Here is an 18320-nt window from a genome sequence, read left to right as displayed (position 1 = left end):
ACCAAATGAATATCTTGACCTCCTGCAATCAAATCGCACTGGAAATCTCTCCTCCTCTAAATCTCAAAAACTGGAAGAGAATCGATGAAGAAATTCTTCAAAAATGCTTCTCACTCAATCACTATTGAACCCTCGCTAGTGTCCCACACTATCACTGTACCTTTGCTCATTCACTATGATCTCCAAGATGCCCATCAACTTCCTCTTATAATCTTTCGTTGAGAAACCAATGGCCAATATCTAATCCTGATTGATGGCTAAGATCATCTTAACTCCATCAAGTAACTTTCTAGAAGTCACTAGAGAGAAATCGACTTGTCTCAATTAATACTGATTAATTAACCTGTTTTCCTAAGTTAGACTTAAGAAAATAATTAAAAACTGGTTAAAAATCTAATTAAGACATTTTCCCTTAAAAAAATAAATCGAGCTTGGAGATAAATCCCTTATGCTCTTAGCCTCATTGACACCTTATGAGACTAGAACATCTGTCCAAGCTACAAAATTTAACAAATAGCAGTCCTCATAGGATATTGAGGGACAAGACTTCAAAGGAGGCATTCAATGGAGTAAAGCCAAAGATAGGACACTTGAGGATCTTTGGTTGTCCAATTTACATCCATGTTCCTGTGGAGAAGAGGACAAAGTTGGAGCCTTCAAGACAAAAGAGGATATTTGTTTGATATAGCAAGACCTTAAAAGCTTACAGGACCTTCACGCTAGCGCAAAGGAGGATAGTTGTGAGCATAGATGTTAAGTTTGAGGAGAACTTAGCATCTAGTAAGTCTCATGAGTTGCCACCAACAATGACAGAAGACAAGGAGCAAGAGGCTCTGAAGGTAGAATAGCATGTAGAGACTTCCAATTCAAGGAGTCAACCTTCAAGTGGGGACGAGTCAGTAGCTCCTTCCAGTTCTATCAACAAGCCCGAGTAGTTTGAGCAGACATTGAGGGATGCTCAAAAGCATGTGGAAGCTCCTAGGAGCACATTCAAGGAGAGCGGGCCTCCAAAAATGTTACCGAACTACATGGCACTAATGCCTAACATCATTGGCGAGGCAGTAGACTAGGAGGTTTGGAAGAAAGAGATAGTGAAGGATGCATGGGGCATTGTGCCAAGACCAAAAGGAAAACCAGATCCAGGTGGCTCTTCAGAAAGTACCTTCCTTGCTAAGGAGTGTTGATTGTAGTAGCATCAAATAAGTACTTCCACATAGTCTAAGTTCTATACGTGTGGAAGTCATCCAAAGGACCCTTAAGCTTAGCAATTATTTTAAATAAAGGAATTATGAAAGTAATTGACTTTTATAAGAAAAAGTGAATTAATCTAATGAAATGCAAAGCTTATTTGCATTAATGAATTAGATGAAGCTCAACCATTGATCTCAAGTGATGTTGAGATCTATCTCAACCATCAATCACTTTGGATACTAGGGTTTTGGATTCAGTCAATAACTCAAACTTATAAAAGGAAGGCTAGGCTAAGGGAGATGACACATACTCAAGCACAAGATGCATTGAGATATTGAGATCTCAGTGATTGGGTGAAGAAGCACTTTCAAACAAGATTGAAGGGTTCAAGAAAGAGTGCAAGGGGCAGCAAGGGAGAAGGATCCATATCAGCCAGCGATATTGAAGGACAGATCTGCAAAGAGTTTGATTAGTTGGAATAACTCCAAGTTTTTGTTGTATTTGTATTTTTTCCAGTGTTACACAGGGACACATCCCCAGTGCGGGGTGCACGCACCCCACATTTCACACGCATCTAGGACCATAGTTTTAATGTTAATTTTAGGATACAATGGTATGTTCTATGCGTTAACACAATTTTTCTTCAATTTCTTTATGAGCCCAATATCAATTTCAATTTAGCAATCACATAAACATGCAAGTAAAATGTTGATAGAACATAAACATAAATAGTAGAAGACAAGCCAAGACAAGAGGACACAAGATGTGGCACCATCCAAGGACAAACCCCAATGTGGGGAAACCCTTGATCAAATCTTCTTTAGTCTTCAATAGTTCAGCAAAGAGAGATAGTTCAATTTACAAATTCTGATAATTTAAAACAGCAACGAAAGAGCCCTAACCAGAAAAGACAACGTTGGTCAACAGGGCAAATTTCTTCGTCAATTCAGCTCGGTCAAACCCAGTCAACTTCGGCCTCCAACAACAAGTCTAATCAGCCCAAAACAGTCCGAAAAAGTCCAGTCAAAATTGGTCAACAAAAGTCAACCCTGCGGCCAGCCCTAGTACAGTCAACGTTGGTCAAAACAGAGGTCATATTACCTCGGTTCTTGTGCCCAGATCTACGGCCTACTAGGATAGAATTCCTCCACCCAAAATCGCACTAAAACAGGTCAATGATTGGTCAACACAGCCCAAAAACAGCCTCTGAAATTTTTAGTCAACGCTGAAACAAAAAAATCCCTTCCTTCCCTTCACACATTTGGAGATAAGATAAGATAATTTTATTAATGTCCAACAAATGACCATAATAGATCAACGGGACTGTCAGTTACAATGATTACATCATGCCAAGTCGGTGGACCAAACGGTCCCCTTTAACATTTCTTTTAAAAAGCAGAAAATACATCTATAATCTAAGTAAATGTAAATGTAGAAGCTAGAAGCTCTCGGCTTCGAAACAAAGCACTGCAATGAAGCAGAGAAGGAGAAGAAGAAGAAGGAAAATAAATAAATAAATAAAAAAGGGGGGCGAGGGGGGGGAAGGAGTCTCCTGCTCAATTCCTACTCCTAACATCTAAGGTCGAGAGAAGAAAACTGAGAGAAGCTAGTCAAAGTCTGTTGTCCTGTGGGCATACTGGATTGTCGCTACTATCGCCTAGAGGTTCTATGGCGCCTTCCAGGGGTGGATCCAATCCTAGAGCACTAGTGCAGTCTGGTGGGTCGGCCCCCCCGGGACCGCACTGATCTGGTCTCAGTGTCTATGGGTCGGTCAATGGTTCTTTTGGTGCCCCGCGCTGATGGTAGCGCCCTAAAGAAGTCCGTGATCTTCTGCGTGGTGTCTGATCTGGTGGGGGCTGAAGAAAACGGGCCCGAAATCTGAAGGCCTCCTAGAGATAAAGTGCAAGGCATCTCTAATCAACATATCTGAGGAAGTTGGTCAAAGTCTAAGAAGACCTGAAGAGACAATGGAAACGACCTCGAATCTCGTAGTAAGCAGGGCATCCGAAGATGAAGTGTGTCTCTGTCTCTATCTCCTGTAAGTGACAGAGCTGGCAAATCCTATCTGCCCTATCGATGTGGTGATCTGTCTCCACCCGAAGTTTGTGAGACCCAACTCTGAGCTGCCCGAGGGGGATTCTAAGGGCATGCATCCAATGTTGGAACGTGTACTGGGGTCTGATGATGAGCCCATCCCTGATCTCCAGGCAATGCTCCGCGTAGAAGGCCATTTTTGGACGCAACCCATTGGGAGGATTGGTCCATGTAGTCTGAATGTATCGTCTATAAATATCCTCCTTAATGATTTTATTCAACTCTTGCTGATTGGGAAGGAGGTGGCCTAGAGCATTCAAAGAGTACTAAAAAGGAGGGAGATGGTCAATCTGGATTCCTGAAGCCTCTAGAAGCTCTGTCACACCGGTGTACCAACATTTGGATTGGCCTGTCTGCATACGGGCGATGTTCTCCGAGGAGCAATATGCTAAATATGGGTATCTGTCACGACCCTTCCTCGTGTCTGCCAGGCCTCGGAGCCTGTGCAGGAGCGACACTAACCTGAATATCACCTCTAGGCAAAAAGGTTGAGCCCCGAACTCTGCTAGAATGATGTGCTGAGGAACTGTCTGCTTGCACCTAATGAAACGGCGCAAAAGGAGGGTCTGGACCCGCTCCGCTGAGGCCCAATCTGACTCTAGGAGAGAGGGACCCCAAATCTCTGAGTCGTAAAGCACTGTGGGGCGAATCAAAGTGTCCATGATGCTCATTTTGGACGAGATGTCCTGGAAATGGTGCCGGAAACACTGCCTCTCCAGAAGGGCTAGGGAGCCATACCCTTTATTGATCCGAGGCTGAAGGGCTGGCCGCAGGCTAAAGCGAGGCCCTGAAAACTGAACTCCCAAATATGTATAGGTGCTGACAATCTTGATCTCTTCTCCTTTAAATAGGAAGTGGAAGTCCGAGTTTTTCTTGACTCCATTGAAGATAATCACTTTGGTTTTACCCAAGTTCACAGTTAGATGCCTCCAGTCACAAAAAGGCGCGAGAGCATCCAGCTGTCTCTAAAGGCCTTCTTGGGAGGAGGCAATAAGGGCAATATCGTCTGCAAAGAGGAGAATGGAAATCAGGACCCGGTGAAGAAGACACCCATCTGTATCCTGGATATGCTCCCGAAGGAAGGACTCAAGCTCATCGATATAGATCCTGAACAAAGTAGGAGAAAGGGGGCATCCTTGCTTGACTCCAATGGTGCTTCGGATGAAATCCGACATTCCTCCGACTGTGTGGAGACGGCCAAGGACGGCCTCATAGACAGAAGTTGCCCAGAAATTCGTACCTAATCAGATGAGGAGAGAGAGATGTGTGAAGATGAAGTGTGTCAAAATGAGGATGAGGCATCATGTATTTATAGGCAAGCGTTGAGGATGAATAGACGTGACTGTTGGGCTTCTGAGCCTACATGAGTTTGCTGGCCGACCTTGACAATTTGTCCATAATCAAAATAAATTCATAACTTCATTTGTACATGTCAGAATGGGATTATCCTTAGATCAATCCTACACCTCTCGAAGAGAGAAATCCAAGAAAAATATTAGCTATCATAAATAAGATGACCCATGTGGAGTTTGGCCCTAGTTGCCAATTTTAATACTCCCTCTCAACTAGGGAGAACTCCACCTACTAATCCATCTGCCAATCCGTACTATCTCTACCAGCCATGCACTGCTTTGCTGAACTATGAAGAAGAAGTGGTCGAGAATGTATCATACCATTCTCTATTGACCCAAAGTCAATCCCAATCAAAAGAGAGTGTCTCATACCACTCTTACTGACCCGAAGTCAGTTCCCATTGATCCCAGATCAATATTGAACATCCTAACATAGGGAGTACGGTAGTACACGATGCGTCCATCAGTAGTACTATGGTCCCTATCCTCATTTCCCTACTCATTGGCCAGATGAGAACTACTTCCCATGAGCCCCAGACTGCATGGGTAGGATGTCTCGGCAAGAGAAGGATGAACCAAGCATCCTGCTCACATGTTGCCAAGGGGTATCATAAGGGAAGGATGAACCACTCAACCTGTACACAGCAAACCACTAGGGGAAGGTTGAACCACTCACCCTATGGTTTCTCACCGCTCCAAGAAGTATCCCAAGCCCCCCGGAGCTCCCAGAGCTCAATGTCCATCTCATACAGGGCCCTCATAAGAGGGTCTCTCCACAACTCCAAGTTGTTCTCGGAAGGCCAAAAATTTGACCTTCCCCGGGGACTTTGTCAAAATATTGGTGACCTGCTCATCAGTCCCAATGTGATGGAGCCTTATTGATCCTCGTTGGACCATATCCCAGATAAAGTGGTACCTAATAACTATATGCTTGGAGCGATCATGAAACACGGGATTCTCTAATAATATGATCCCAGTCTAGTTGTTGTAGAGGATCACGGTGGTATCCGGAACATGTCCAAACAGCTCACTGAAGAGCTTCCTCAACTAAACAGCTTCACAGGAGGCCATACTAGCAGCTATGTATTTGGCCTCGGCGGTGCTCAAGGCAACTGATTTCTGCTTCCTGCTCATCCAGGATATCGAAGCAGAACCCAAAGAAAAACAACATCCAGAAGTGCTCTTGCGATCCACCACACTGTCAGCCCAATCAGCGTCAGAATAACCATGCAACCTCACATTTCCGGCAGCGTATCTCAGTCCATGAGTGATCGTGCCCTGAAGATATCTCAGAATATTCTTGGCGGCAATCCAATGTATATGATGAGGCTCAACCATGTATTGGCTCAATGTGTTAACTGCAAAACATATGTCCGGACGGGAGTTCACCAAGAACATCAGTGCTCCTATGAGTTGATGATACTCAGAAGCATTTCCCAATTCATGTTCAGCAGCACTACCACATAACTTCTTAAAGTTAAGTTCCATCAGAGTAGTCACAGGATTGCAGTCCACCATCCCAAATCTTTCCAATATCTTCACAACGTGTTTTCCTTGAGAGAGGAAAATTTCACCTACCTTTTGCCAGACCTCCAACCCTAAGAAATAGTGCATCGGTCCTAGGTCCTTCATCTCAAATTCAGAATCCAACTCCCTCTTACATTTGAGAATGAGAGAGTCTGCACCTATCAAAAACAGATCGTCCACATAAAGTACCAGAATGAGAGGTTTATCATTTTCAACCTTAAAATAAAGGTTCGAATCGGCTTCACTTCTAGTGAATCCCAGCTTTATCAGATAGCTATCGATCCTCTCATACCAAGCCCGGGGTGCTTGCTTCAATCCATAGAGAGCCTTCTTCAACCTGCATACATGAGATTCCTGATCATGAACTTCAAACCCCTCGTGTTGTTCCACATAGACTTCCTCTTAGATTGAACCATGCAAGAAGGCAGTCTTGACATCCATCTGATGTAGGTTCCATCCTTGCGAGGCAGTAAGGGCTATGATCGAGCGGATGGTGGTGTATCGAGCAACAGGTGCAAATATCTCATCGTAATCTACTCCTTCCTTTTGAGAGAAGCCTCGAGCAACGAAGCGGGCCTTGAACTTTTCTGCACTTCCATCAACTCCATGCTTGATTTTGTAGAGCCACTTAGAAGTGACAATTGATTTGTCCTGGGGCCTAGGGACCACATCGCAGACATCATTCTTCATAATTGACTCGTATTCTTCATTCATGGCATCCTTCCATACTTGTTGTTTCACGACTTCTTCGAATGATGAAGGCCCATTTTGAATGATAATGCTCATGGAGATCAAATATCATTGGTACCTGTTCAGCTTCTTGCTTTCACGGAAAGTCCCCCTTTGTGCAATGTGCCTCTCAGCATCTTCGAGAGTCTCCCTAAGCCACGAGGGTCTCCTCTTGGAGGAGGAAGGCTCATGAGGGAGTGGATCAATAGGATCCATAGGTTCATCGACATCAGGCATCGTTTTATCCTCTTTTTCACCCTAATTTCCTATGTCAGCTTTTTTGTCCTTCCTTAGGATAAAAAGGTTGTTGATCTTCCTGAGGACCATATCTTTGTCGAAGGTGACATCATGACTTATCTCAACTTCCTTTTGACCAACCACATATATTCTATATCCCTTAGAATTTTCACTATAGCCCACAAAGATTCCTTTCTTCCTAGATGCACCCAATTTGCTTCTTTTCTTTTTCAGGCTTCAACACATGAAAATATACGGGGCTTCCAAAAATTCTAAAATGAGAGACATCGGGCTTCTTACCAGTGAACATTTCTTCAAGAGTCTTGAAGTCCAATGCTCGATGAGGGCATCGATTTTGAACATACACGGCGGTATTTGCAGCTTCAGCCCATAAAAACTTCGAAAGGCCTTGATCATGAAGCATGGCACGGACAGCTTCTACAATAGAGCGATTCTTCCTTTCAGCCACACCATTTTGCTCCGGAGTGTATGGTGTTGTAGTCTCCCTCTTAAGACCAGCTTCTCTGCAATAATCTTGGAATTCATTGGATTCTAACTCCGACATACCAGTCACCATCTTTCTTACATCGGGTAGGGCCTTATAATGAAGATGGGCGAACCTCCAGTGCCATAGTTCAAATTGTAGAGATGTGTCGCAAGACATGGCTCCCAATGGACTTCCTCCAACTTGATATAAAGTGCCAACCCTGAACCCAAGAGTAAAAGCATCTTTAAAATTTCTTTTCCAAACACGTACCTTTCCATCGATAAAAGCCAACTTGAATCCTTTATCTTCCATTGCCGAAATGGACACCAGGTTCTTCTTGAGGTCGGGTACATATAGTACTTCTTGCAAATGAATAGTGTTACCTTGATTCAATTGAAGGGTAACATTCCCTACTCTCTTCACAGGATAGTGGCATCATCTCCAAGGATGATCTCCAAGTTTGTCTCCTTTTCTATTAGATTAGAGAGGGCTTCCTTGTATCCGGTGAAGTGCCTTGAGGCACCACTATCAATCAGCCAATTTCCCAAAGCGTCCGAAGGAGAGGCAGTGGAGAGGGTCGATATAAAATAGTACTCTTTTTGCTTATTGTTAACAACATTGGATTCATCATACTTGGAGTTCCTTGAATTCTTGGAGGGTCGACCATTTCCTTCATGTCCCGCATTCCTCTTTCCTTTTCCATTGGACCTGCCATTCCTTTAATCGTTGTTGTTGAAGTTGCCCCTAGAGTTGTTATGATAGTCATCATCTCGAGGTGTATCCCTTCTATTAGGACACTCCCTTGCATAGTGGCCAAATTTATTGCAAACAAAACATCTTCCCTTCCTTCCATTTTCGAATCCCGATCTTCCTTGACTTTGCTTCTTTGAACCTGCATTGTTCTTCCTCTTGGCATGAGTGGAGAATGCAGTGGGGTTGCTTCTATTAGAAGGCATTTCTTGTTCCACCATTCTTGTTTCTTCTTGAATGCATCTCGACAGCAATTCTTCAAACCCGAGAATTCAATCAGTATAGTGGTTCTAAATACATACCACTCAGGTGGGAGTCCTCCAAGGGTGGTGAGAGTAAGTTCCCTATCAAGAATAACTTCTCCAATCGAGAGTAGATCATTCTTGATCTCAGTAATCCTCAAGAAAAAGGATTGAATGTCCTCGTCCTCGTCCTTGCCCTTCTTAATATCCTTCAACTTATTCTTGAGAAAGAGAATTTGATTAGGTCAACCAGCTTGTCGTATATCTCCTTGGAGGTCTTCAATTCAGAGATATAGGCCACCAGATGCTTGTCAATGGAATCCCTAATAATCTTCTTCACTTTGACTTCAGCCCTATTGTACTTGGTATTCGCAACAGTCGGTGCATTTGAAGGAGGTTCCGGTATTTTACCCTGCACATAATCCATCACTTCTTTTTCTTCCAAGGTCAAATCAAGAGACATCTTCCATCCATAAGACTTATCATGGAGCTTGTCTTCAGCCGGGAAGTAGGATGAGGAACCCATTGAGTCTTTTGTCCTTGTCCAATTGTCTTTGGTGATTGCTCTTTCACTCTTGCTTGGGCTTTGTCTTTACCTCAGCTTTGATTCCATGTTAATTTTAAGATAACAATGGGATGTTCTATGCTTTAGAGCAATTTTACTTCAATTTCTTTATGATCCCAATATCAATTTCAGTTTAGCAATCACATAAACATGTAAGTAAAATGCTGATAGAACATAAACATAAACAGTAGAAGACAAGCCAAGACAAGAGGACACAAGATGTGGCACCAGCCAGGGACAAACCCCAATGTGGGAAACCCTTGATCAAATCTTCTTTAGTCTTCAATAGTTCAGCAAAGAGAGAGTACAATTTACAAATTCTGATAATTTATAACAATAGCAAAAGAGCCCTAAATAGAAAAGTCAACGTTGGTCAACAGGGCAAATTTCTTCCTCAATTCATCTCGATCAAACCCAGTCAAATTCGGCCTCCAACAGCAAGTCTAATCAGCCCAAAACAGCCCGAAAAAATCCAATCAAAACTGGTCAACAAAGGTCAACCCTACAACCAACCCTAATACAGTCAACGCTGGTCAAAACAGAGGTCAAATTGCCTCCGTTCTTGTGCCCAGATTTGCGGCCTGCTAGGACAGAATTCCTCCACCCAAAATCACACTAAAACGGGTCAACGCAGCCCAAAAATAGCCTCTGGAATTTTCGGTCAAACCAAGTCAACGTTGAAACAGAAAAAGCCCTTCCTTCCCTTCGCATGTGTGGAGAGAGAAGTTGCCCAGAAATCCGTACCCAATCAGATGAGGAGAGAGAGATGTGTGAAGATGAAGTGTGTCCAAATAGGATGAGGCATCATGTATTTATAGGCAAGCGTTGAGGATGAATAGACGTGACTATTGGGCTTCTGAACGTACATGAGTTTGTTGGCCAATCTTGACAATTTGCCCATAATCAAAATAAATTCATAACTTCATTTGTACATGTCAGAATGGGATGATCCTTAGATCAATCCTACACCTCTCGAAGAGAGGAATCCAAGAAAAATATCAGTTGTCATAAATAAGATTACCCATGTGGAATTTGGCCCTAGTTTCCAATTTTAACATTTAAAAATCGGTCGCTTGAACCGGAAACTGGTCAAACCAGTCGATTCATTGGGCAACCGGGTTAAACCGGCCAAAAACCTCGATTGAAGGATCCGTTTCCCCCAAATTTCAAAAAATTCGGACCAAACCGACCGGTTTATGATGGAACCGGCTGGTTTATGGTCAAACTGGTCGGTTTATTGCCAGGGCAACTATAAACCCCACATAATGCATTTTTGTGAGTTTTGAAGCTGTTTTGAGGGAAATTTGGGGTTGTTTTCCTCCAAAAATAGTCCCTCCAAGAAAAACATGCCTACCATCTCATTTTCCTGAACATCTCAACCCTATCAATGTTGGCAAATAATGGTAATGGTAAATTCTTAAAGTAAAAGTGACATTTCCTTTAATTTTCATTTTCATCCTTTTACTTAAATTTTTAACATTACCATGAAATGACTCGGGATGTTTGAGAGTGGTTTCGACCTCATTGGATTTCATATGGAAAAACTAGAATTTTAGATTTCACTCAAAATTCAACAGACTTAATGGTTTTCAAGATTTCATGGTTTGGGGGTTTGCAATGTTTCCATTTGATTCTATCATGCGTGAAGGTATGATATTGGCATTTGATCAAGAGCATGAAGCCATTTAAGAACCTTGATGTTGGTGGCATTGATTGCTGAACTTTGTTGATGTTGGTGGTATTGATTGTTGAACTCCTCTACCATGACCTTGACAAGAATGCACCCTTCACTCAAAGGAAAACAACTGGTTAGGCATGCTAATCTTTTTCTACCACATTATAAGGTTGAGGAGATGACCCCTTCACTCAAACCAAAATCATTGGTTAGGCATGTTAAACCTTGAGCTAGATGATGTTATGTATCTCTTTTTGATGATCCCATTTCTAGTAGCATTGAATCAATGATGAGTTTCATGAGTCACCATGTTGATCAGTGATTTGTAGTTTTGATGTCTATTTTTGCTCCTGCTACCAATGTTTTAAAACTCCGACTCAAACTTCGACTCGGCCGAGGGTCGACTCCAACTCCGACTCCAACTCGGTATCGACTCGGCCGGCTCGATTTCAATGCCTCAGTCGTTGTAAAAAATACGTTAAATATTTATTTTTTATAAAAACACATAATTTTAAAGATTTCCATTCATGTTTCCAAACACACAGCATTAGAATATAGATAGAAGACAACATATGATCAAAGTAGGCTCATGAATATATCCATTATATTAAAATGGCACCCAGTGCACTATCCAATACATACACGATGATGATATAGAGATCAAAACAAAAACACATAACCAAGGAGGCTAGAAATGGCCTCTACAACAAAACTCTGTGACCCTACTGACCACTGCTAGAGTTGCCAACATCATCTGGCTCAGTGTTACTTGGGAGCGGGAGCAGAAGCGGGGAGCGGGTGCTAAAACGGGAGCGGGAACGGGAGCTAAAAGGTACATAGAGGGATTGGTGCTCTTGATTAAATACGAGTTCCATACCCTAATACATGACAAAATTCAATGGAAACATTGCGATCCCCCAATCCTGAAATCCTGAAAAACCAATAAGTCTGCTAGATTTTGAATGAAATCTAAAATTCTACTTTCTCCATATGAAATCCAATGAGGCCGGAACCACTCTCAAACATCCTGAGTCATTTCATGGTAATGTTAAAAATTTAAGTAAAAGGATGAAAATGAAGATTAAGGAGAATGTCACTTTTACTTTAAGAATTTAACATTACCATGAATAGCATAGCCTTAGTAGGGCAATATGATCAAATACTAGGGTTTGGGAGAGGGGAATGGACCCCAAAGACCAACAAACTAATTCATAAACCCCTTTTGAGTCCCCCACACTTAGAAAAATTTTAAAAAAATCAAAAAAAACGTGTACATGTTTTTATGGTTCACTGGCCACTGTCAACTACCCAGCCGAGTAGTTACGGATTCAGCCGAGTCGGCCGAGTTATGACTGACTCGGCCGAGTTATGACTGACTCGGCCGAGTCATGCTATGACTCGGCCGAGTCATGCTATGACTCGCCCGGGTTAGTCATAACTCGGCCGACCAAACCGAATTTTCTGCCGGGTTGAAAATTTTTTTCCAGCTCGGACCAACTCGGCCGAGTCGGTTCCAAGCCGGCCAGATCTTAAAACAATGCCTGCTACTATAGTTGTAGAGGAGTTTTAGGAGTCCTCAAACTCTGAGCCATATTATTTATGTAGCTCATGTTGATGATCTCTTGTCTAGTAGTGGTGATGAGTTTGATCATGATGAGGAGTGATCATGTTGTTGATCACTGATATGTAGACTTGTGGTAGGTCAGTGAACCCATAGCTTAGAGCATTGTTTTCGAACTCTAGAGGCCATTTAGAGCCTCATTGATTATGTCTTTTGTTGCTAATATGTATTACACTCCCCCGGATGCAGGTGGCACAATTGCATTAAATGAACGTCATGCAAGATTGTAAAACCAAGTACTGCCAGCTGCAGGGCAGCGTGGCTTCCCAGGTTCTCACCTCGCGCAAGAGGGATGGAGTTATTAAGGTTGGATATTGTAGGATTTTTGCATTTATGGAGTGCGTTGTTCAATGCAACACTGTGGTTGTTATAATCATGTCGATCCTGTATGTTCTACTCACACCTCGCGCTCAGTCTTACTGCTCCGGGCCCTGGTTAGATGTGGTTTATGGTGACAGGCAGAACCTTGCAAACAGAGGCAAGCTCCAGGCCAACTCTCTGTATCTCTGGAAGAGGTTCTATTACGCTAAGGTTCCCCACGGAAGGATTAGCACGGCTTTAAGGGGTAAGCTCTCCAAAGCTCTTGAATTTAGAATTGGACGTGTTGCATATCCGTTTCGGGCTTTCTCTGTGCGTTTAATTCGGTCTCTGTGTCATTCTTTCCATCCCCCTGTTGTTGTCTCTGGTCTCTCTGGTCTCTCTGTGCCTTCCCCTTCGCTTTTCATAATGGTTCGCCAGGGCAGAAGGAATCGTTCCGGGGGGCGACGTGGAAGCGGCAAACATCCAACCGCCGGTCATTCTGTGGACCCTGAACAGTCGCCTATTAATCTTCCCTCCTCTCATGAGGATGTGCCTCCTTTGAGCTCTGGGCGTAAGCCAATTCCTAATAGCGCTTTCCAAACCACGCATTTCAAATTTCAAAGCAATCTTAATAGGCCTCTGATTACTGCTCACATCACTATAATCCTTTCGGAAGAAGAAAATCAAATCTCCCCTCTGGCATGCATCGCTCCTGATCCTTCTCAAAACAGTGAGCATTCCATGGATGAGGGAAGCCCGGAGAATCGGAAGAGTGATAAGTCTGGTCAGGATGAAATTCCTAAAAGCATTCCGCCCCTTGAAGACATAAGCCCAGTAGCTGGGGAAGGGACTCTTGGCGCCACAAGTCATTCCTTGGCAAACCCTGTCAGCGAGACGGATGGCAAAGAAAGTCTGAGGATTGGCAGTGCGTGTCTGGTAGCGGAGAAGACTCCTGGTGAGGATATGGAAGTTTAATGCCACCTGGGCCTGCTTTTCTCCTTTTTTTGTTTTTGATACCGCTCAAATGACCACCTCCAGGCATTTCCGCTCACAGTCAAGGTTCAGCATCTTCAGCCTGTTGTTTTGGCTCCCCTTCGGGGAAGTGGTGGTTTACTTACCCGCTGGCTTGCTAAAAATTTAGGCTTTTCTGCTGTCAATGTCTCTATCTTCGTTCTATAAGTCTTTCTCTGGGTTTTATATCTGTTTTCTAGCTCTATGTAACTGGTCTCCCCAGGTTCTTTTTGTAAGGAGGTAGTTATGTTGTGTTGAGTGCTCTCGAGTTCTGATCTCTGAGGCCTCAACTCCATGTAAAAATATTCCTCTTTTCAGTTAATAGATTTTAGTATTTGCAGAGAAAAAAAAAATATGTATTGCACTCGATGCCATTTTGATATATTCACCTTTACATGGTATATAGATGAGCAAAACTTGCATATTTTGTTTCTATTGGTTTGGAATCATGGTTTTAAATCTTAAAAATATTTTTTGTATTAAAAACTAATTATTTCATGTATTTTTTTAAAGACCAGTTCATTTAGACTTTACCAGTCTCAGTTCCGGTTTGAAACCCGGTTTATTAAGTGGACCAGTCTGGTCACCAGTTCCGGTTTTTAAAACTATGCCTAGAACGACCCCTGGGGAAACATTTCCCCACATACCCATTTTGGGGAGACGCATGGAGGAAATATTTCCCTAATATGGGGGACATGTTTCCTCAAAAGGGTATGTACCAATATGAATGATGAATATGGATCAGTGCATTTCAGTATTTAATTCAATTATGTGTGGATCAACATATTTATGCTTTCATTAACTGAATATGCTTTGAGGGTACTCCCACACGTTCCCTTGTGCTTCTCCCTGCACCTGCATCCCCTCGTCCCAGAGTCTTGGTGGAACATTGTTTTTTTCTTCAGAGGGCCATTATCCCAATAATGAAGGTCTTGTACGCTGAAGGTTATTGTTAATGAATCAGAGATTTGAAGGGCAGAAATCTATGTGTGCATGTGTAAAAGATTAACGTAATTGTTTTTGTTTTGACTGTTGCATTTGATTTACGTGTTGAAATCTCAGGAGTGCTTTTTATTCGGTAGATCTGCAGTAATAATTGTTTTACAGCATGGAATCTGCTAGGTTAATAATTAGCCGGAACCCACGTTAGAGAAAATTTAATTAACATTATCTTGAACCTCATATATATACACAAAAAGCTCAATAATGGGCTATCACAGGATTCCCGCCAGTAGAGTCTACCCATAAATGGGAAACGTTTAAGGATGACATATAGGAGATAATGTTTATTGCAAAGAGCAAGCAGTTTTAACTAGCCTGGAAACCAACGCCGATGTAGATAAGTAGTTTAAAAAGTTTATGTAGCAGGCTGAAATGCAATAACAGTGGGTAACGACAGTTAATAATAGTTTTCCCTTCACACAAGCTGCTAAGCTTCAATACTTATATGAGGTTTGATTTCGATTTTGAGCTGGTGAAAGTAGGGGTTCAACGTAACTCCATGATTATTGGTCACCCAAGTTGTCACAGCAGCTTGGGAAGTCCACACCAGCACCAGACGATCTTGTTCTCTTGCTATACTGTAGAATTGAACAAAACATGTGCTACCACAGCAAGTCCATGAAATTTGAAAATACATTTAAAATAGCTCGGCCAATATTTTGATTAAGCAGCCTCTGTCTAATAAGCGAAGAAAATTTGAGTAATTGCCATGGTACAGAGCAGATCCTAACAAGGGGAATTTAATCAAAATTCACCTTCCTTCACTGGACCTTAACAGATTGCAGTGCAACTGCAAAGATGCCAAGTAATAGACATACCGATGATAAAACTTGGTCTCACAAGTATTTTTCGTGTAAAGGTAGGAAGTGGCCGCAAATCACATAATTTCAAACAGCATTACCTAACATTGGTCCGAGTGCAAATAACCGTTAACATTGCAGGATTTAGTCCCATTGATGTTGGCCGTAAGAAGTGGGTCGGAATCGAAATCATGATCATTATCCACTAGACCAAACCCTCTTGTGTGCAATAAATCTTAAAAATAAATAAAAAAAATTAAACACACATATATATGAAGCTAAACCCGAAATTCTGAATCAAACATGGAGAATTGAGAGAGAAAACAGTGTATGATATGCTTACCTTCTCCAATTCTATAAGAGGCAACATTGTGGAGACGAACTGTTCCAGAGACATGGCGCTCCATTTCTCACTCTTTTGCTTGTGTTTTCTTGAACTCGCCGAAGCATTACTGTCATTCTTATTATTATTTCCTGACGAGCTTGCCTTATTGTCTGAGGTAGCCATTGCTGTTAATACAAGGGTACCTTGTTCTAGATTATCAATACATATAGCACCAGCGACGTTTCAGGACTTCAGTTCCATTCCATTTTCTATTTTGCTCTAATAGCTTGAAATTTGCAGCACCGTTTCAGGGCTTCATTTTCATACCATTTTATACTTGCTTTTCTAGCTGAGACGGTTTAGAGCTCACAGGATGAAGGATTATAATCCCCTCATAATTGGTTTCTAGCATTGCCACTCGAATTTCAGTTAAGATTTTTATGGTTTTCTTCGTTTTTCCTGAGTTTGCTGATCCGTGGCTACCAATTTGACGACCGTGCCTCTAACACACAGCTATTTTCTATGTGGTCTTATAGGGGATGTGACGAAAGAGAGTACTCAAAGCTAAATGGCTAAATGGAGGACCTTGGAAAAAAAGGTGGAGACAATACCAGCTAAGGTAGTTTTTGGAGGTTTTTGGGACTTTTTGTTGTTAATTAAAAATAACAAGATCTTTTTTCATGTGTTAATTTTTTACTTATATTCTATAAATTATTTATATTTCAATCTCGGTCCCAAAAGTTAAAGAATTAAATTTTGTTATGGAAAAGTTTTATAAGTGTATATGGGGAAAAGAGCTGGGTAGAAAGAAGAAGTACATAACGGTTAAGAGCATTTGTTTCCTCCTATCCTAAGAGGTCAACGATCCAAAACGAGACCGGGTAGAGTATGTATGCCTTCGTAAACTTATCAGTGAAATCGTTGTGCAAAGGTGGGTCTAGCTTGGTCATGACCTTAAAATTAGATAACAATAATAATAATATGTTTAGGAATTCAACCCACTTGTAATCTCTAACAAAAAGAGTAAATTGGAGCTAGCATTCCATGGAAAGCAACAATTCTTATTGCTTAATTAAGAACTAACTCGCATCAACTTCGGTGCGAAACGGGTCGGTGGAAAAAACCTAAAGAAACTTTGGGAAGAACAGATGTGTACTTTTTGTATTTATGGGGCAGTGGAATCGGAAAAACATTTCATTTTGGAATGTGATGCTTTCAGAGACATCAAAGATAAATACAGAAGTGTGTTAACATCGGTTCCTTGGCATGCTCTTTTCAATGAGAGGACTATTAGAAAGTTAGGTCAAAAGGATTGAGTTGCAAAAGAAAAAGCAAGGAGGTCTCATAGACTTTAAAATTTCTTTCATTCATTCCATTTAAATTATATAAATTTATATATTTTAAAATAATTATAATAAAAATATAATATTACAATAAAATATAAAAATTAAATATATAAAAGAAATATACGTAAATTAAAAATATCTATATTTTATTGCAATAAATATATATATATATTATTGCAATAAAATCTAAAAATTAAATATATAAAAGAAATATATGTAAATTAATATATATATATATATTGACCCTCTCCCTTGGTCAACACTGATAGTGAACTCTTCACGGTGCAAGAGGTAGACATGGGTATCAAGAAGTTGGGCGTTGGAAAAGCAAAAGGCTTAGCTAAACTCCAAGCAGAATATCTAAAGTGGGGCTCAAAGATTCTTACACCTCGCATTACAAAAAAAATCAATGACATCATACAACAAGGGCTCCCCACAGATTGGACAACTAGTCTAGCAATACCTCTTTTCAAGAGCGGTGACATCAATAATCCCTCCAATTATAGGACCATCACGATAAACCCTTTGTTTGCAAAGCTATTTGGAACATGTTAGAAAATAAAATTAGCAAGTGGGCAAAAGAAAGAGATAAGCGTGCTAAAGGGCAAGCAGGTTTTAGACCTAAACATTCCACAGTTGATCATTGTATAACTTTAAGACACATCATTGAAAAAATTTGGGAGAAAAATGAAGAAGTCTTTTGTTGCTTTGTTAATTTCATAAAAATGTTTGACATGGTTCCTAGGGATACGGTTTGGCACAGAATGGAGGAACTTGGGGTTCCTAAACATTTGAGAGCAATTGTGCATAGGCTATATGAAGAGGTGAAAGTCAAAATTATAACTTCGGTAGGCATTTCTGAAAGTTTTAGAAACGATATCGGGGCCAAGCAAGGTTGCCCACTATCTCCTACCCTTTTTGGTTTATATATCAACAAGCATGAGGATTGGTTAAATTCGCAAGGGGGTGATGGTATCTATTTGGGCAAGTTTGTTATAAGGCTTATTTTGTATGCAGATAACCTTATTCTAATTGCTAAATCGGCTCTTGGTTTGCAAGAGCACTT

At 41.4% G+C, this 18320-nt stretch overlaps 1 protein-coding gene across 2 annotated transcripts in view; it reads right to left on the bottom strand.

Moving 5' to 3' along the window:
- LOC149153397 (DNA-binding protein) overlaps nucleotides 1-18320 on the bottom strand; it is a 413454-nt gene that overhangs the window by 388906 nt on the left and 6228 nt on the right. The window contains exon 1 of one of the 2 annotated variants that reach the window (XM_089442330.1): nucleotides 15927-16483. The exons of the other annotated variant lie outside the window; for it this stretch is intronic. Coding sequence (XP_089298456.1) covers nucleotides 15927-16091 — 165 coding nt within the window. The 5' untranslated portion in view covers nucleotides 16092-16483. Of the gene's footprint in view, nucleotides 1-15926; nucleotides 16484-18320 lie in introns of those variants that run through there. 2 annotated transcript variants of the gene reach the window in all.

This window comes from Pinus tabuliformis, chromosome 9 (genome assembly GCF_031772625.1).
Source record: "Pinus tabuliformis cultivar Carrire ecotype Pingquan chromosome 9, CPIR1, whole genome shotgun sequence".
NCBI lineage: Eukaryota > Viridiplantae > Streptophyta > Pinopsida > Pinales > Pinaceae > Pinus > Pinus tabuliformis.
Note: the sequence above shows the minus strand (reverse complement) of the source record. Positions and strands in the feature narration are given on the sequence as shown.